The 21,146-nt window shown below is 36.7% G+C and overlaps 1 protein-coding gene across 1 annotated transcript in view; it reads right to left on the bottom strand.

Moving 5' to 3' along the window:
* The window catches only part of KHDRBS2 (KH RNA binding domain containing, signal transduction associated 2), a 319,671-nt gene that overhangs the window by 134,350 nt on the left and 164,175 nt on the right, over positions 1-21,146 (bottom strand). Inside the window, exon 4 of the mRNA XM_063389417.1 lies at positions 19,642-19,788. Coding sequence (XP_063245487.1) covers positions 19,642-19,788 — 147 coding nt within the window. The remainder of the gene's footprint in view (positions 1-19,641; positions 19,789-21,146) is intronic.

A 21,146-nucleotide genomic window follows, 5' to 3' on the forward strand; every position in this document is an offset into this window, starting at 1 on the left:
GTATTCAGATATGGTATTCCTGATTTAGAACATATCTACAAAAAAACTTTGCTCTCTACCTGTAACTGATTCACATCTATTTCCTTTCCTGTGTAGTCAAGATTTGAGATTCTTGGATGGAAATCATTATAACCTTATTAATTAGTAGACTCAGCTACATAACACTACAAAGGGAACCCTACTCACAGTATAATTAATAAAACAAATGAGCTATCTTAGGCTTTTAAATTCAAATGCTCCCCCACCTCCCAATAACTTCTATCATTTTATTTAATCTATGTGATGTGAAGTATCAGGGTCACACACGACTTGGAGGCAACTCAGTTTCATGTTTATTAGCAGGAGCACAGACAACAAACTAAATCTTTCCTTGAAGCAAACAGCCAAGTGACTAAATGTTGAATATAATCTGAATGTGTTTTGTGTGGCAGAGACCACACTTCCAGATAAATTCTGTGCATAACTCTGTGTCCAAACGGATTAAAAAATTTGGCTCCACATCTCAGCTCACAAGACTCCACAAATAACTTTTGAGATCAAGAAGCAATGGCAGATTTCACCAAAGTACTAACTCACGGCTACATCACATCTCAATGAAATCTTCAGCCCAAAACAGGACATACAAACACCTTTGTTGCTTTTCTTTATAAAGGACACTTTTTTGGCAAGTCTTGCAGAAATTACTTATTTCAGTAGCTCAACTGACTTTTAAGTCTTCTAGTACACCTTCTAGTACAAATACCCAGATCTGGACATTCACTACCTGAGAATGTTACCCATAAATCATATTTTTTTGAAAATTATTTAAGTAACAAAATGAAAATGATCCTTTATTAATGAAGGCTGCACTAGTATACTTCACTTAATCAGGACATGGATAATTAGGAAATCTGGTTAATTAGGACTTTTCCTAGGAAGCTGAATTAAACCAAATGAGTTTTGACTGGCAAGGGACAATGGTTAATTGGGATGATAATTCCACTTAATTGGTATGCCTGCAGGCAGTTAAGTGGTCTGCGAGGCTCAGAGGCTAATAACAGCCTTTCTTTCCTCAAAAGACCTGTGCCCGTCCAAAATCAATAAACCAAAATGGTTCTAATGCCCCCATGTACACATTAAGCATCACTCAAAAGTTCACTCTGCTTAAGAGGTCATCATCCTAGAACTTTTAAGGAAATTGGAAGTACTAAATTTTCTCCAAATATGTTTCAACTATGAGAAAGAAAAGATCTAATTTTTTTCCTTGGTGCTGAAATACTTTATTGTTTACTTTCCTTGAGGAAAATAGTATTTTGAGGCTTCTTTGACCAAGAAATGAGTTCTCATCTACCTTTAAGACATCTTTACTATCAGTACTCCTGCAACTGTTTTTTTTTTTTCATTTCAAAGTTTCTGACACATACATGTTACAGCTGCATTAGCCTCATTTATTTAAGAAAATCGGTGAAAAATAAAATTCTTATCATTTCCCCCTGATTATATCAGAGTGGAATGCTTAATTTAAATTAATTTTAAAAAAAGATAAAGACTTAATGGTAAGTTAGATAAGCATTGTATAAATCCCAGCTTTTCCTGGAGTTTGGGAACTAACAATAGGAAGTCAGAGAGAAAAGCAGTAAAAAAAATCACCAAATACCAGATGCACTGCAATGTGCATGTATCACAATGAAGAAAGTAACGAAATTATACAGAGTAAATGTTCAATATTTAATCAGTTAGACTCTAGTTAAACAGATAATCTTTAATTTGATTCACTAATAACCCAATGCTGATACAAAATCTTACAATACTGATGCCTGTACACATCCCTGTACATGATGGGAGATATTACTTTTACAATATTTGTTTAATTTGGACAATTCTGTACAGACCAGCCATGATCTACAAGATGTTTTCTACATCTCCTTGGAAAGTGCAGTCCTACAATGAGTCAGGGTATGAGCATGCCACTGTTTGACTCTGCCAATTCAAGATCTAAGTATTTTTTAAAAGGACTCATATAGACTCTGATGAAGTTTGGGGAGACAAGTATGTGGGGACAGATTTACGTTTGCTTTCCTATAAGTACCTAATTTCTTTGCAGGAAGGGAGGAAATAGGAATCTTTTCCGAACCCCAGGGACACAAACTTCATGAAAATGAAATGTCATTAGCAGCACTGTCAGGTATTTCCTGAGGATATAATCTCCAAATCAAGCTTTCTAACTGGAAAAGAGACTGTTCAGTTGTTCAGTAATTTATATTTATGGCCTTACAATGTTTAAATTCAACTAGCAGTTTTACAAAAGGAGAATATACCTAACCAAATGCTATAAAATTAACAAGAAAAATGAACGCTTTCTGTTAAAACACATGCTTCATGGCAACATCAAGCTCCATTTTTTCTAACTTAACCTTGAAGAAAATAAATTACTTCTCTGATTTTAATTCAACAAGTAACTAAAATATTCAACAACTCCACTAGAAAATCTCAGCCCTATGACATCTAAAGCCTGGCAGGGGATGTTCCCTATCTGCAGATGTATTCTTGAAAATGTTGACTGCTCCTCTGAGCATGGTTAGAGCTCTTCAAAGCATGATGAAATTATTCTAAAAGAGCCTTCACTTCTGAGCTGTTTATCAGTGCTATGCCATCTGCCCATGGACACGTACCTTTCTTTCTTATTCATAGACATAAATCCTTTCTTGCTATACACAGCTCATGGCAAAGATCCAACACAAAGGAAAGCAAGTCTTGCATTTCCCTGCAACTTAATCCCATGGTTTCAGTCTGTTAACACTGTTACTGAAGAAATTTGTACCCAATGGAACTCTCCACTTAACCAATGCAACAAAAATTTTTGTATGACCCCAGGTAAAAATGTCAGTTAGTTATTTGCCTTCTTCTCCAGTTTAACTTCCCACACACTGCAAGTATTACCAGGTAGCTTTAAACTGCATTATACTGCTTGGAATGGCCTAATTTTCTTACTATTTTCCCCAGACTCACCAAGGAAGTCAGAATTACTGTTGCAGAAATGTAGTAAGACTTCACTGAGAAGTAAAAGACCCCTATGGAAGGTCTGTGAAAGAACAAATATATACAAAAACACAACAAAGATGATCAGTGAACTTCTGAAGAGACCTTGTAATCAAACTGTCATTCCCAGGAGCAGGAGTCCCAGCTGAATGAGTCCCAGCAGTCTGACAAAGTCAGGCAACCTAACACAAAAGAGAGTTCATCTCTTGTTCTGCAAAATAATTTAATATTGATATCTATGGGAAGAAATAAAAAATTCGATTTAGTATCTTTTTCTCTGAGTCATCTAATGTTTTCTACTTTGTGTTTGATCTTTTCTGCCAACTGTGCTTATTCCCGAATCTTCACCATCCTTGCAGTTCTAACCCTCTCCCAATAGCTCTGACTTCACTCAAGAAAGTATGACAACTACTGTTTGTTTTTGTTTTAGCTTTTTGTTTCGTATGGAAATTTTACAGCTAGGTCCAGTTATTTCTCAACCAACATGTATGAAAAGATGATATTGTCACGCTGGTCCTTGCAATATCTTTGCATCTATTGTGACATTTTATATAGTTCTTTTTAACAGCATTGAGCAAAAATTCAAGTGGGAAATCAAACCCTAGCTGGCCTGTCAATCTCTGAAAAATCAAAGCTATTAATGTTTTATCAAAAGTATGTGAATGCTGTAATAATTAATTGTAATTTCTCTTTGAAATAAAGAACACGTACTTTAATATATTAATAGTAATATGTAATTTTTACATGGCATTTACCAGTTACTGCACATGTCCTCCTAGAAAATGCTTCCATCGCATTTAAAATGAAAAATACAAAAATAAGAAATATATAAATTATTGTTTTTTCACACACTTTGGAATTAATTTTTCATAACTAAAATAATAAAAATGTTTATGGCACTCTTCATTTAAAAGCTATTTTTCCTGAAAATGTAAATTTCAGGAAAAACTCAAGGCATCAAAATTTCTCATAGATGCTGCAACCATGGATAGTATCTTTCCACTGTTATTCATAATTTTTTGTTAATTCATTGAAATTAACATAATTTTCATCATTTATTCCCCTTGGTTTTTTTTACCTTTCCCATTCTGCTATTTTTATTTTCTCCATTCTTTTCTCCTTTATATGTGGTCTCATCTACAGATGGGACAAACACCAGCTTAGAGGAGCTAAGAGAGAACTCACTGGTAGGATCTAGGAACTGGTACACTGTGTAAAGGTATCCAGAAAAAAGGGCAGAAAAGGTCCTTTCATAAGTACTGTCACATGGGGGAAGATGATAATTTACTGCAAGGACAGTACTCACAGGAGTAGAATCAGGTTCTCAGGTAACAGGAATTAGAGCTTTTTTCACACAAAGAATGGAGTATCGGTGTGCACGTGTCAGACCATTTCAACTGGGCAAGAAAAATATTCCTTCTGCTCTTACTACATAGGAAGAAAAATATGCACTGACTTTCTCTAGGGGATATCTGCTAGATATCATAACATGTAACTGCAGAAAACCTTTACTGGTTCTAAAAGGGGCCAGGTTGTAATTGCTATTGAAGAGCATCCTACAGGCTACCCTCATAACCCAAATGCCAAAGACATTAAAAAAGTGCCACTGGGTAATAGGATATTTAGGTTAAATGCCTCTTTCAGAACAAAAACTATGTAAAAATGACAGTAAGAAGGATGTACAAGTATTTTCACATAATGTGGGTGACTGATTATGAAAGCAAAACATATTAGGTGAAATGAGAGTGATCAGTACAATTAAGGACTTGGTAATACAATATGATTACTCCCTTCAATTCTCCTCTATCCCATTCCAAAAAAATAGGCCAGGGGTATGTTTCTGGATGAAATTGTAAAGACTGTTACAGAAAACAGTGAGACAGACATTTAACTCATGTTCTTGTTCTATATTTGCACTGAAAATAGAGGTTTTTGTAGATAGGGAGATTCACCTCTCTAATAGAATGGGACATGAGACAATTTCCACACTATATTATTATTTCCAGATCAGGCACCTCACCTGAACTTTTATGAGTTAATGGCTAGATTTAAACCCTATAATAAATCACCATGGATTATAATGAATGATTTGCAGACTAGTGTTGTGGTATAGTTATTTTGGGTTTTTTTTTTTTGAGGGATGTAAAATTGCCAAGCAATGACCTCAGAATCGCATTCTGGCTCAACTAACTATCTGGACAATTATATCAATTTTTTTTTTGTACTGCTTTTTAAATTAGTGAGTGGTAAAAATGTGAGGGCTAGACTACTGTCAGAAATCTATGTGGCTCTTGTGACAACAGGGTCAGAATTCAAGAGTTGACAGGGCAGACAAATAGGAAAAGAAAAAAAAGGTCTTGTGAAATGAGGCTTAATAACAATATTCTGTTTACTGAAGAACATGTTTGAGGAAACATCTGATTTCTTTGACATTCTCTCTCTGGATACCCAAAGGGAGAACCATTAGCTGGAAAGAAGAGGAGGTGCTTTTAATGTGGGAAAGACACAGAACTACTGACTAAATTCTGAATACAGGAGTAAAAAACACCAGCTTGGAAAAGAGACAGTTTGCTACCAATGAGGAAAATTAAAGCTAAGCAGGCACATGATGAACTCCAGATCACCTGGAGCACATGAAGTGAGAATTGATATCTTTCTGAAACATATATTTAGTACAGTTTCTAGGAGAAATACTACTGCCTGTGTTGGCCATGACTCAAAGGAAATAGTCAAACTTCCATTTTCAGAATCCATGAATTTTCAAGTTCTCTCTTGATTTTCTCTTTGCAACTTCTGTGGACACAGAACTGCCTAGATTATTCCATCATGCTCCATACATACCTAAAGAAGATGTGTGTAAGTCGCTTAGAAGGGTCAAGATTTTACTCCAGTACAATACTGGGTAGATGCAGTCCTTCCTATCCTTTTAACTACTTTCCCTAGAAATACTTGTGAGCCACATGAAACCTGCTATCCTTAGAGACAGTACACCAGTCAGTTTATGCCAGTAGAGAAAAACTTTTCAGGTGCAATACATAATGCTTTATCCCTGTACACAGTATGAAAACTGCAAGATTTAGTAACAGAAAGGGATTATCCTCCCTTCCTGATTCTCAGCCTCTAATCAGACTGGTTGGAAATATCGATTTTTCCATACATAAAAGTCCTCAGCTGCTCATTCAGGCAGTTTTCCTCACCTGCTGTGGGTGCCAGGCAGTATCAGAGAAATTGTGCAGAGCAGCTGGATAACCTAAGAGCAGGAATTACAACTAAAGCTGGTGGTCTTGGTGTAAGGGTAGCTGGACAAAATCTGACAGGACAACATTATAGAATAGTAGCCCACACTGTATTATAGCAATATGCTTCCTAGTAAGTACAGAGACATGTATCATTATATGAAACTCAACCCATACACTATAATAATATATCATAATATACACAAAATCAACACAGATTCTTTGCTCCCACTAGCCTTAAATGACATAAAATCACTTCTAGCTCAGAACTGATTAAAGAGCTGAAGTACAAGTTGAGATTTAATTGATATACCATATAAATAGCCTTCAATTATGGCTGGATAAGTAATTTAAATAAAAACAGACTAGGGTTTAGCAGAAAATGAGATACATTCAGATTCTGTTTGTTTCCAATTTTAATACTAAGGATATGTCTCAGCTGTTAGTTTGTAATGTGACACAGAAGAAATTATTTTTTAAGTGATATTGCAATACATGATTGTGCTACAAAACAAAATAGGCTTTTGCAATTCAGCTGAAAGTATGATTTCTGAATATGCAAAAAAGTTGAGCTCTGAGTGAAGATTGATTAACCAAATTAAAGAAGTTTTTAAACATACTGCAACATATTCACACTGTTTGGGAGACAGATGGAGATGGAAAAACCACATTTTCTGCAGATATGCAATAGTATATCAGGGACTCATCCCATTGTATGTCATGAATACCACTGTACCACACAATATGTCAAGCAGACTGTCAGGATTCCCATTCCCAGCACAAACATTTTTTTTAGAGCTTTGTATCACCTAGTCTTTAACTTCACCTGCCTTCAGTCTGGTATGCAAACTCCTACTCTGGATGCAGCTTATTTTAGAGACTGACATAAATCTATTAAGTGCTTTTCAAAGCAAAATACAAGCGTAGACCAGCCAATAGCCAAGGCACAATTTGTGTTTAATAGGCAGAAAAGATATCTCAATCCAAATCAGAGCAAAATCTTTGTTTAATTTAGCACTGGTTTCTTTCACTGATTTTTAACTGATCAGTTTAAGAGTAATGACTGGGAAGAGATAACAGTTATTTATCCTGTGATTTACCACAATGCTACACATGCAATTCCCTTTTTTGACATTGAGGGAATTTTCTTAGCCCTTTTGAGAAAATAGCTCTGGTTTCCCAAACCTGCTGTGACTACGTTTATTTTACAGCTCTTGGTTGCTTTTCTCTGTCTGTTTTAACTCAGTGGCCCATGTGTGATTTGGCACCTAAGGAAATCCTAAAAGCTAGGGACTCATGACTAGATAAAAACAACTCAGGAATATGTCCTTAGAACAAGATGCTATTTGTTCACTTCCCCAACAGTAACAACGATGATGAAAATAATAATGAATTATGACTATTCAAATAATGAAAACAACAAACAGCTATCAAATCCTACTCTAAAAGTGACCTTTCTTTTTTTCCCCTGCAAAGTTCTCCCTGACCTTTTGAAGCTCATATTGGTTGGAAAAAACGTCAGCTTTTGCCTGTGTTTTTCTGACAGTTGTTCCACTGACAGTTCTTGGACAGTATGCATCATGTCTAATCAGAATCTTAGAGCCCAGGTTTAACTACTGTTCAGTGTTTTATTTCTGCATTTTAACAGAGATCATAGAAGTAAATCAACAATCAAAAGAAAATTCTGAAAAACAAGGACTTTTCCATTGTTTTCAGTTCCTTCTTGTACTGATCTCCTCAGGGTTAACTCCATGGTAAGCATTATAAACAGAAATGTTGAGTATGTAGCCCAATAAGAAACAGCCACAGATGCTGCTGAGCTTGTCTGCTTTCAAGAATTTCTCATTTCCTCCGATCTGGCTCTAAAAACCCTGATTTTGTTACTCACTGAGTCATTCACAAGTTAGGCCAATTTGGAAATAACCCAGGAGTTGAGTTGGTATCCAACAGACACAAACCTTGTTCTAGCATGTCAAAAGGAGAGAGCTCAAATGTCTTTTTGTGTTTAGTAAATAAGAAGTGAAAAAAGAAACTGCATGCATCAAAGAGTTTTCAAACAGCTGAGAGAAAATGCAAGCAAGGAGGTAGGTAGTAATTGTAATTAGGTAATTTAAATATGCAATGAGTTATTTCTTCTTAAGCATGCTTTTGTTGACTCCTGCATCTATCCTCAGCCTTCCCTCTGAATGAGTCTGTATTATCTAGTGATATTCTGTGCCATCATTCCCAACTGTGTCCCATCTACAGCCTTGGAACTGCCTCACTCCACTTTCTGCACAATAACCTTCAGTCAGCTCTGAACACACTTGATCACTAATCTCTGGAGTCATCATATGACTCTTCAGAAAGATTAGGCTTTGTATAGACTTTCTATGAGAATTTCCTTCTGTTTTAACCCAAGTCACAAACAGTTTCCTTTTGCAGTCAATGGCATAAGGGCAGCTCTGGAGTAACTCCTCTCCTATTAAAAGCCTTTTCCAGTTTCACATGCTTTGTCTGAAGGTTTTGTCTCTCACCTTGATGTTTCCAAAGTGAAGTGTGTAAACTTAGAAGGCAGGCAGGTTATGAAATGCATCCCAATTATCAGCATTTTTTGTATGCTGGTGTAAGAGGGTTGATGGCTGGGAATGTACTTTGGGATACCACTCTCACACAGAAATCTCTTCATTTGCTAAATGGCTACAGATTTTACTACAGGGTCTAAGTATCACACCACCTGTGTAGGTGTCACCCAAAAGAACCTGCTGTGAATGAAATAATGAATGAATGAAATAATCTACTATCAAGATGCAAATCTCCATCTTCAAAATTTGACACACAAAGCAGGTCTGACAGACAAAAAAGTTTCACACATCACCTCCTTAAGAAAATTGCTACAGACACATATATTTAGAGAAAAGTTCTTATTAAGAAGATTTGAGCCCTGACACGTCATACATATGGATAATGATAATGGAATTTAATGTCACTAACACAATTCTATCTACAAACTCTCACTGAACAGGAACTGGGATTTGTTGACTCATTTTTCATCATGATATAAAAATACCAAATTATTGGTTAGTTGGTTAGATTATTTTCTCTGTTTTTTTAATAGGCTGCAAACTTTCCCAGCTATTCAGTGAAGGACTGTCCTAAGCTGACTTTATGATGTTTGTATCCCCAGTCATCTGTTCTGTTTGTGTTGGATACTGAGTTCTGTGCCTTTAGGACTGGTTCTGAGAGCGAAGCAGGGAACGAAGAAGGGCTGAGTTTGTTTTGAAAACAGCTCTCACTCCTGCACATTCCTCTCTGGACTGTGTTGTCTGAAGCACAGACAGACAATGGGACAGAGATCTCCTGTGCTTTTAGTTAGTTTAGCTAGCTGAGGCAGAGAAGTCTCCTGGACTGTTTTTGTTCCCTTTTGTTGGGACTGTTTAAACCTGTCCTGGACTGAGAAACCCAGAGATCTCACACCTGCAGCCCACCGGGGCCCAGGATGGCATTCCCAGTGCTGGAGGGACTGGGACTGACAAGGGACTGAGAGAGCCGAGCTACACCCACAACAAGGACTTTTCTCTGAGTCTGCCATCTCTCTTCAGAGCAGCGAGAGATTTCATTGTTTCATATTATCAATTTCTTATGCTTGTGGGCACTTCATTTGTTAAATAAATAGATTTTTTCCACTTTTCTCTAAGGAGACTTTTTCCTGGACCAGTTGGGGGAGGGGCTGTTTGGGTCTGCTTTTCCAGAGGGATCCCATTCGGAGGTTTCTTCCCAAATTTGCCCTAAACTAGGACAAGGACTCCTGCAAGGCTGGTCACAGCACAATCACTGCACAGTCATGCTTCTACTGCAAGTTCTTCCTTCACTGGCCACATTTTTATTCCAGTGCTTGTCATTCCAATGCAAATAACTTTTGACTCACTGGTCCACTCCAGCTGTTTCTGACAGATGTCCTGTAGTCCTAAAACTGTCAGTCCTTCCTAATTTCATGGAAATGCTCATCCACACTGTGAGGCAGATATTATACATGCCCTTAATGAAGAGCAAATGCTCATAATACGGTGAGCCAAAAAAACTCACCAAAAAACATAGTGGTGACAGTCTGGTGTACATAAAAGCTTCAGACTGAGAATGTTCCCCTTACCGGAATGACCAAAACTCAAACATGAAACACAAGGCATGAGAAATTAGCCATGAGAAAGGAGCACTCCTACTCTTAGACCAGTGCACTATGACTCTTCTCTACAATCCTGATTTTTTTCTAAAATTAACACTACTATACTAGCAACTACAAAGTATTGCCTCATTTTGGTAAAATACAAGTATACCACACTTTATTTTTACAGCTACACAACCAATATTTATGGAAACATCCTGCCTAAACATTTTGCATCCTTAATGACTGATAATGCTACCATCTCCAGGGATTAAAGTCTGTAGATTTTAAAGATTCCTTTTATTTCTATGTTCCTTGAACTCGTTTGTATTATCACTACACTGCTGCCAAATATTTCCTTCACAACTATCCAGTTAAATATGGAATTTTTGTTTTATAAACTGGATTGCCATTAATCTGTCTTTTGCATCTTTTCTGATTTTTACACAGTCATTGTTCCCAAGTTTTTGCCATCCCTTCATTGCTCAGGTGGAACCAAAACTGTATTAAACTAAAGTTGGGGTTTTTGTAATGTCAAAAGCTGTTTTCATAGTCAACCACCAATCTTTCCTTAACTTGATATTTAAATTTATTTTTCTTTTAAAAATCTCATGCCAATGAAGCTTTGTCATATTATTCCTTGCCATTAGGAGACTTAAAACCTTTCAAAACATCAGGAGTACATACAAATATATATCCTTTACTTACTAAACCCTCATGTTTGCACATGCTGAATGTATATGGGCAACTCTTACTGTCTTGGAGAAGTATAGTGTGCAGATGAATGTATTTTGATCCTTCATGCAGATTATTTCTAAACAAGTTCATGTCATATGGCTTAGCACACAGCAAATGAGACATCCATTTTCAAACATCTCCACCCATGAAGATCAAAATTCCCATCAGCCAGACCAAAAGTTGTCAAATGCTAAAACAGAGCACCTTGTTGATTAGTAATTTTCTCTTAGTAACAGGAGAAAGAATATTAGAAATAGTTGGATTATTATTATGATTTTCTGTTTTCTGAGGGGAAGAATTTATTGAGTGATTAAAAAATCTGCTCTGCTCATTGTGTTTATAAATGTTATTAAAAATTTTGAATAGTGAAGTGATAGTATTTCAATTAAATTATTCAAAGCAATAAAATCTAAAGGTTATTGTGGAGAATTGCTGAAAGGTCTCATCATACTCTATTACTGGAAATAAAACTGGCAGAAAAAAATTGAGTGGATAAATGCAAAGTAATGTTATGAAAATAACTAAATTGAAGTATTGATAAGCATGAAAATACTGAAAGTAAATAGCTCTTAATTAGTTATTATCATTCAAGAAAGATGCCCTGGATTTTTTACAGATGTCATTAAAAAAACACCAAATCAGTGCAAGCAGGACAAATGGTCAATAGCACCAGAAGAAAGCCCTGACACTGAAGCACAAAACAACAGAAGATCCATTCCATGACTGGACTTCTTCTTGGCTACCAAGATGAGCTACTCTGTGCCATCCTGGCCATCCCAGCCCAACAGAGAAATGAAAGAGGTAAGCTGAGAAAGAGAGAGAAAGACAGTCAGGAGTATGTCATGGAAAACCAGAGCTACCTCTGCTTCTGTGCAATGAGAGTTGGGGGCTAGAAAAGAAACAAACCCAGAACAACCTAAGAGTGAGGACAGGTGTGAGGTTATCCTCTGCTTTTACCCATGCATGAAGATAAGGGCACTTACTAAGTCTTAATACTGCTTTAAAACTAACAAGAGGAAGTGGAATTTATGGTTTTATTTTTGTTTAGACTCAGTGCATAACTGAACTGTCAAACTCATTGCAATCCTAAGTTTTTCTGAGGCCAAAAGCGTAACTGGAGTTTTAAAAAAAAGCCTTGGATGAACTCGGCAGAGAAGTAAAAGCTACCACGGAGTATAAGGCAAGATGGTCTTGGATGCAGCCTTGAAAAGACTGATTTTTTGACTGCTGGAAGCTGAAAGAACACAACTGATGTAAGATTACTTTGCATATTTGCTTTTTCTTTCATGCTTTCCCTAACTCTGATCATAACTCAGCATCCTCAGAATTGAACACTGACTTTTGCTGCATTAAAAAAAGTATAATGTTTATTAATACCACCAAATCCTTTTTTCTTCCTTTATTTTTAAAAATAAATAAAGAAAATCAAAACAAACCCCAAAACACTGTAGGATCTGCAGTATGGTTTTCAATGTGGATGACGGCACAAAACTTTTATTTATTTAACTGTACTTTCACAGTGAATTAAACCTTACAAAATCCCATTGTCACTTGGCTGATGTATGTGAAACATAGAGATAACCTGCAAGTTAAAGTAACCTGGTTAAACCAATAACAATTCCTTGAAAGAGCCAAAATAAGTAACTCTTATCTCTTTGCTTTCAGTCTTATTTTTTAAACCAGATATTGTCCTTTTTTTCCCTCATATTGATGTCTTGGAAAAAAAAAAGATACTAATATATGCGATGGGAACACTTAACAACATCTTGCCCATTTTTTTTCATCATGATTACAAAGTAATTCCTTGCATGCAAACCGTTTAAATATACTTTCCAAAAGTATACTTTCTGTATACTTTTATACAGAAATGGAATTTTATTTTCAAACCATAAAGCTTTAGACTCTTAACTGGGTCAAAAACAACCTTTATAGTTGAGTTGATTTACCAAATTTGTACTCACACACAGAGCTCTAAATAAAATGCCACATGTGCAGGAGGGTCTGGTGGTCTTGCTAAGGTGAACAGTCTGATGTGCAATACCACAGCAAACTTCTTGCTACATATTCCAGACTAGCAATTAAGAAGTCAGAAGCAATACTGTGGAATTGAAGTTTTTCTGCATGAACTTTATCACCTGCACTGAAATAATTTCTTCTGATCTGCCACTGATGAAAAACCTGCCCTAGGAAAAGGAAGCAGCAAGACAAGCCTAAAATTGCTGATGGATAGAGATCCACCAAGCAAGTTGTAAGTATTTCTTCAAACGACAGCCACATCTCAATAGCGTGCTCAGCCTAATGGTCAGTGTGCAATCCTGCTCAGGTTCCTGTCTGGTTGATCTGAAAGGGCTGGCTCTGACACTAAGGCTGTGCCTCTTATATTGATTCCTTTGTGTGTCAGAAAGAGATCACCAAGGAATTGCTTTCACAGACTGAGTAAGTCTTGGAATATCTACAGAGGTCTTAATCCACTCATAGTGGGAGTATCAACCCTTAAACCACACAAGATGTGGCAAAGTATTTATACTGCCTTGAAGCAGCTGGGAGCTAAGAAGCTAAGCCTAGAAAAAGATACTTTTAGTCTAGCATATCAACACATGACCCACTCTTCATGACACAAATATGAAGACATTTGAGGAATTATGTGCTCTTTGTATTGCTATCTATTCTACAGCTTTACAGCAGAATGAATCAGTTCTATACTGTATACCAATAACTATATAAAAAAATTCAGTCAGTTGAAAAATAATGGAGTTTAATTTTAAATTGAAAAATTGAAACATTTTTAGTGTACATCTCCACCCCTAAATGTTCCCTTTGAGGGGAAGATTTAGGATTATTTTCATCAAGCTTAAAATAAGTGGTTTAAACAACACAAGTGCTGCTCAATCAGCCAGTATTCGTTTTTAGGAACAACTTCAGCATCTGTGAAAAGTCAAGAACCACAGTCCACAAGTTGTGATGACTCTCTTGAGTACACTGATGTTTGAATGTATTCATTATAATTTGATTTGTTAAGCAATGTTTAGTGAAAAAAAGCTGTGAAGAGCTAAAGTGCTATGACATTTTAGGCCTTGACAGAATCTCTGAATTTTATTTCCTTGATTATCAAAACTTGTGTGTGAAATTGTCAGAGATGTCGCACACTGGGAAAAACAGAACCCAGCACAGCTAAAACAGCTGCTAAATTTTTTCCTTAGCACAGTTTTAAAATAACTACTGCACTAATTATTTATTACTGCAAGTATTTTTGCAGAATGTGCAAGTGTAAATTATTTACTTTGACAGGCATAAAAGATGAATTTTGGAGATGCAGCTGTGCTGCTGCTCAGTGTCATATTTAGGGAAATATTTTGCTTGTTGAGGTTCTTTGAAAGAGGAAAAAGAGACCGGCATCCCCCCACCCACACTACAGCTTATTTAGAAACAAACATAAGATTACAAAACCATGGAATATGAAATGGTATGTAAATAGAAATTTCATATTATACTGTAGCACAAAAGAAATTCAGATGGTTAACAAAAAATGTGCAAAACAAATATCATATATCTAAAACTGACAGAATTGTTATTGTGTGCTGTATGCACACAGATTATCTGTAACTTTGGTCTGTACTAGATAAGAGTTCCTACATATACTATAAATGTATGTTTGAGGTAAAAGAATTCCTTTTGCAGTATTAGATGAAGAAAGGCCTTCAATCAACTAAACCCTACTTTAAGATGTTTTAATTGTTCCCAATGAAACAAACTGACCTCAAAGTTTGTTTTCAATTTGCCACAGATCTCATTTTTTTCATAAATAGTTCTGGCATAAATAACTTCCAGTGTGAAATTAGTAAATTTTGATTTCAATGAAAGGCTCTTCTTCCTTAGTGATTTTTCATCTTTAATTAGCTGGATCAGTGAAAACAGACAGTGTTCTTTAATGAGTGGTATGAAAATTCTTTTAATCAATTGCATAGAGCAAGGTGAGATAAAAGGATTGAAGTTAAACAATCAGTAAGATACTTAGGCACTTAACAAGGAAGTCTGGAAGACATTATATCCTGAATTAAAAACAACATAAAATGCTGGATTAATCTGTTGCCTCACTACAGTGATTTGTAATAACAGAATCTGATCTGATCTGATCAACACCCTCAGAAAACTGCACAGGCAGATGATCCCTGGTCACTGCCCATCAACTGGACTGCATTACACGACGATGTGTTTATTCCCAGCCCGTGAGTGGTGCCAATATGCCTCAATTTAAAGCAGATACAAGTAGCTAGGATAATGTATGCAAATACGTTGGACAGCAGTTTTTAAAGTGGTAATTGGTTCAATTTCTGATCATCTGACCGCACAGTTGTAAACAATCTATTTAAAGTGGTCATGTCACCGCAGCTGCAATCTGCCCTCCACATAATAGCTGCCTATTACAGAGCACTCAGACGTAAAATGAATGATCAGTATCTGCTTCCCTCGTTCTCCCAAGGGATGCTAACCATGTCAAATAAAAATGCTTTGCTGAAAGGGATAAAAATGTGAATCAGAAAAGGATTTTGCATGTGTTAGAAAGCACAGAACTCCTAAAGGCGGTATAGCTCCTTACTACATGGAAATTTAAAGCTTGTTAGGCAATTACATTTGTATGTTTGGATATAAATCAAAATTATATAATCCTATTTAACAAGAGTGATGTAGGATTTCACTGGTCATTAACAGTGAAAAAAATTGACTGCATTTAATAGCTATGAACCTTTACAAATCAGCAGATTTTAAAGGTTGAAAAGCTTCAAGGCTCTGCTCCTCTCTTTCCCCCTCTAGTCTGTCAACCCTGCATCCCATTCTGAGACACTGAGATCTAACATCAGCCCTAGGTCTGTCACACAGAGCTAGGTCCCTGGCAGTTTAGGATCAGAAGTACTTAGCTGTCAAATACCTATGGATTTTATCACATCCATGTTGGCCACAAAGGTGAATCTGCAAAACACATCCTCTTAGGCATCACTACAATTTGTATTTCCAGTAATGTTTGCATCAATTCCAAATGTGATTGCTAATGGAAAACCTTGAGTTGAGGAGCACATTCTGATTTTCATTTTTACTAGGTGGACAGAAAAATAGTGGAGCAGGCAGCTGTGTTTCAGGACTCTGAGATTAATCCTATCTACTTAATCATGGATCTTTTGAGCTGTCATATTTCAATTATATGCAGATTTTCATACTAAGTAAATATCAACCCAAAATGGAGCACAATATCTAGATAGTAATTGGATATGACACCCAACAAAACCTTAATTTTGCATAAAATCCACTAAAGAAATAGCAAAGTCAGTTACAGAATAAATCTTATCAACCAGTTAGCAACGTCCTGCTGGCAGCACCCACACAGCCACTTTCAGACTGGAAGCTGCAGACAGCGAAGGAAGCAGCCTGGCTCTGGAAGTGTGTCAGCTGCCAAGGGCTGCAGACATGGGATTCAGCCATGCACTGAAACACTGCTGGAAGGAGCCCAATGCACCAACCTGAGACTGAGCTGCAGCTTGGAAATGTGTTAACTTGTGGGACAGACAGTGCTTTCTAACTCTGGCTTGGAGGTAAAATCTTCACTAGTAAAAATATGGATATCTGTTATTGACTAAGGTTGAAAGTGAAAATGAAGTAATCACATTTAAATCAAAAGTAGTTCTTCATGAAAACTTTGCTTCAGTTAATAAATGTTAATTTTTTTTCTCAGTCCTGTTCTACATTTATCTACTTTTCTCTTATTATGTTTTCTGGGCATTTATCTTAAAATTCAGTCTCATCAAAATTTCTGAATAATGTATAAAAATATTATTCCTTTTCACTACACAATCAGTGTAATTTCTGAGGGCAATATTTCATGTAATCTTAGCAAAATTCATAAGCAATGTGAAAAGTCATTTGAATAGTTTATTACATCCTTGATTTGGTATAAATAAAACTGTTATATTCTACTGTTTTATCCTTGTCATGCAATCCCAATATTCATCACTGCAATAAATTAAGTCTTATAAACAACAAAACATCATAAAACAAATTGAAGAGATGCTGCAAATAGGGAACAAAAAGGAAATTATTTAGTGCAATCTTTCTGAGTACAAAACCCTTGAAACATGTTGCAACCAGTCAGTAATAATTGCTTTGTAAATCTGAAATGAAGCAGAGGGAATAAAACTAACAAACAAGTCGTAAAGTACAATTGTTACTTGTTAGGAGTGATTATGACTCCCTGGAGGGAAGAGGGGCACAAAAAGTCTGGTTAATGTTCAAGGATCACCTCTGCCAAGCTCAGGAATGAGCATCCCAATGAAGAGGAAGTCAGGCAGAAATGACAGGATGAGCAGTGAGCTCCTGGACAAACTCTAAAAGGAAGCCAACAGAGGCTGGATGCAAAAACAGGTAGCCTGGGAGGAATAAAGAAATTGTCCAAGCAGCCAGGGATCATGTTAGGAAAGCTAAAGCCCTGATAGAATTAAAAGTGGCCAGGGCAACAGGAAAAGTACATCAGTGATAAAGGGAGGACTAGGGAAAATGTGGGCCCTCTCTGGAACAAAACAGGAAATTTGGCTACCCAGGACATGGAGAAGGCTGAGGGAATCAACGACTTCCCTGCCTTGGTCTTCACAGACAAGCGCTCCAGCCACACTGCCCAGGTCCCAGACGACAGAGGTGGAGACTGGGGAATGAAGAATTGCCCACTATAGGAGAGGATCAGACTGGAAACATCTAAGGAACATGAAGGTGCACAAGTCCATGGACCTGACGAGATGCATCTGCTCATTCTGAGGGAACTGGCTGAGGAAATGGCCAAGCCATTACCCATCGCATTTGAGAAGTCCTGGCAGTCCACTGAAGCTCCCATTGACTGGAAAAGGGGAAAAGTAACCCTCACTTTTAAAAAGAGAAATAAGGAAGACACAGGAAACTACAGCTCTTTCAGCCTCACCTCAGGTCAGAAAGGTCATGGAAACAAATCTTCCTGGACGCTTTGCAAAGACAAATGTAAAATGAGGAGGTGAATGGTGACAGATAACTCGGCTTCAATAAGGGCAAATCATGCCTGACAAACTTTGTGGCCTTCTCTGACAGGGTCTATTACTGCCACTGTCAACCATGTTCACAATGTTGTAACAAAGAAACTGCTTTTATATTTCTTGCAGTGAAGCCATTGTGCTGGAAAATACTTATAAGCCTTACAAATAAATATTATGTCACACAAAATAGATGTTTGCACAGATGCTGAATATAACAACAAATTTTAATACAGCTCCCAAAACACACCGGTCTCTCCCTTATTCACTCAGGCTGAACAGAACACATGATGGATGTTAAAAATCCAGGTGCCATCATCATTGCACCATGCTAGAATGCTGGAGCTCTCTTCCAGAATGAAAAGGAGATAAGAAGGTAACTTTAAACAGGAACCTCTTACAGAAACAAACTGAAGTTTTGGAAAGTCATGAACAACTGGAAATAGGGTTATCCAAATGACAAGTTTAGCAAATTTTGTAATTGGCCCTGTTATCATTTTAAGCTGTAACACATCAGACTTTTCAGGAACATATTACTTAATGATAAATTTTCTTCCAGTGTAATGGCTTGGCAGACCTTCACCATTAGCTTGCAGCCAAAATGTCATTCCATGACATGCTGCCAGCATTACAATATTTACCTAATCTGTCCTTGCATTTTATGTTCAACATTAAGTAAGAAATCATGAAAAAGAAAATGCTTTCTTGTCTCACAGTTATTTCAAATAATTGTAAATGCTATTTTATTACCACTGTTCCCAAAGTGGAAGCATAAGGGGGATCAGAAGGAAGAATCAGAAAGATAGATTTAACTTGTTTAAAATGTAGCTCATTTCTGGGCACCCAGTGCTAGCAAACTTTTTATTGAAAAGAAATATCCAGATGTTTATTTTTAACAATCTTAAGTTACTTAGTTTGTGTTCTTAAAAAAAAAAGCTTATTTGCTCTTAAAAATTTAACACTTAAATAGTCTACTTCAATATTTTACTTGCAATGTATTCCCCTTTTCCTGCATCAAGAAGCCAACACCAAAAAGGGTGTTGAAATTCTGCCAAGCAAGTATTCATTAACTTCATTAATGATAAGATATTTAGGTAAATCATTACATGTATTAAAAAGCTTTCACAGACTTAAATACTCAAAAATCTTGAAAGTAAACTCTCATACAAATGACTAATGTCTGCATTTAGAAAACAAAAGTAATCTACCAGTTCCTCCAGAAAAGAAGAAAGGAAAGCATAAAACATTGACAAATGGAAATAATAAAACACCTAGAAAATATATCAAGGCATCAACTGTGACACTTAATGGCCTGTTTGGCATCTCCATGGGGGAAAAAAAAATGGAAGCTGAAACTGCAACAGAACAGGGTGAAGGGTTTTTTTTTTTCCTTAGTCTAAAGAAGGAACAAACTCAATGCAACAAAACCATAACCTGTCACAAAAGAACGTTACAAGTGACTTACAGGAACCAGGAATTTTTTTATTTCTTCCAAGGCATGACTCATTCGAGAATACGCCTCCCCAGGTGGAGCAAACACTTCAATTAATACGTGGAGCTCATCACTCAAGTGCGCATATTTGGCTTCTCCACTTTTCCTTAGTTCTTCCTCCTATGAAGAAATGGTGGATTTGGTTTTTAGAACTGGAAATCTACTAATTTTGCAGTGGTTTAGCATTCACAGATAACATGACAGAAGGACATAACATAAACAGGCTTTTAAATACTTCAAGAAATAAAAGTCTAGTTCAAGACACTTAAAGATTTAAAAATCAATTTTGAGTGTTTCAATGATAAAACCAGCATAATTATCATCTAAATCAGATTTTAATCAGCACAGTGAAAAAATGCTAAATACTTCAGAAGCAAGTACTGACATATTAAATCCATAATGGAAAAGCTGCATTCATCTGTCTGAATCTTAGCTCTTAACAAAAAAAACCCCACAAACAAACAAACATAATATAAAGATGCATTTAACCATTTTGGAACACCAGTGTTTAGTAAACTCTTTAGGTTCTTCAACAAATATCTGCAGCCTGTACATTTTACTATCACCAAAGAAAAATATGTCCAAGGACTTTTATTTGAGATACAGAATGACAGGATAGTTTGGGTGTGAAGGGACCTAAGGACTGTCTAGTTCCAGAGCCCCTGCCATGAACAGAGATCCCTTCCACTAATCAGGTTGCTCAGGGCCCCATCCAACCTGGCCTTAAACACGGGAATGGAGCATCCACAACTTCTCCAGCCAAACTGCTCCCATGTCTCACCACACTCATAGTGAAGAACCTTTTCCTAATGCTTAACCTAAAACTGACTCTCATTCAGTTTAAAGCCACTACTCCTTGTTCCCTCCCGATGTGCCTTTATACAAAGTCTCTCTCTGGCCTTCTTGCCCTCTTTCTGTACTTGAAAAGTACCATAAATTTACCCTGAGCCTTCTCTTTTCCAGGCTGAGCAACCCAAAATCTCTTCATAGCAGAAGGGCTCCAGCACTGATCACCTTCATGGCCCTTCTCTGGACTTGCTCTGACAGATGCAGGTGCTTTGTGTGCCGAGGGCCCCTGAGCTGCTCTCAGTGCTCCGTGACGCCTGAGTTTCAGCCCCAGTCCCAAGTCAGGGTACCTGTGCAATGCAGTGTACACCAGCTCAGACACAGCTCAGACAGAGCTACGTCTAGCTCTAGATCACCTAGATACAGGTCAACCATCTTTGGGTGCCAATTTTCTATATATAAAACAAGCCTAATAATCCTACTTCATGTTACAGTAATGTCCTGAAACATCCATCCACTTCTTACACAAAACCTTGAAATAGTAAATGTAAATTGCAAAACACATTTGTAGCAGTTACTGCTCCATAAAAATCAAAGACATAAAATAGTGATCATGTTAATGGCACTGGCTGTGACAACATAAAAAATCTGTGTCATTACTGCACAAGATAGCCATAAGTAATGCTAAAGAA

This window comes from Prinia subflava, chromosome 2, assembly GCF_021018805.1.
Source record: "Prinia subflava isolate CZ2003 ecotype Zambia chromosome 2, Cam_Psub_1.2, whole genome shotgun sequence".
Lineage (NCBI taxonomy): Eukaryota > Metazoa > Chordata > Aves > Passeriformes > Cisticolidae > Prinia > Prinia subflava.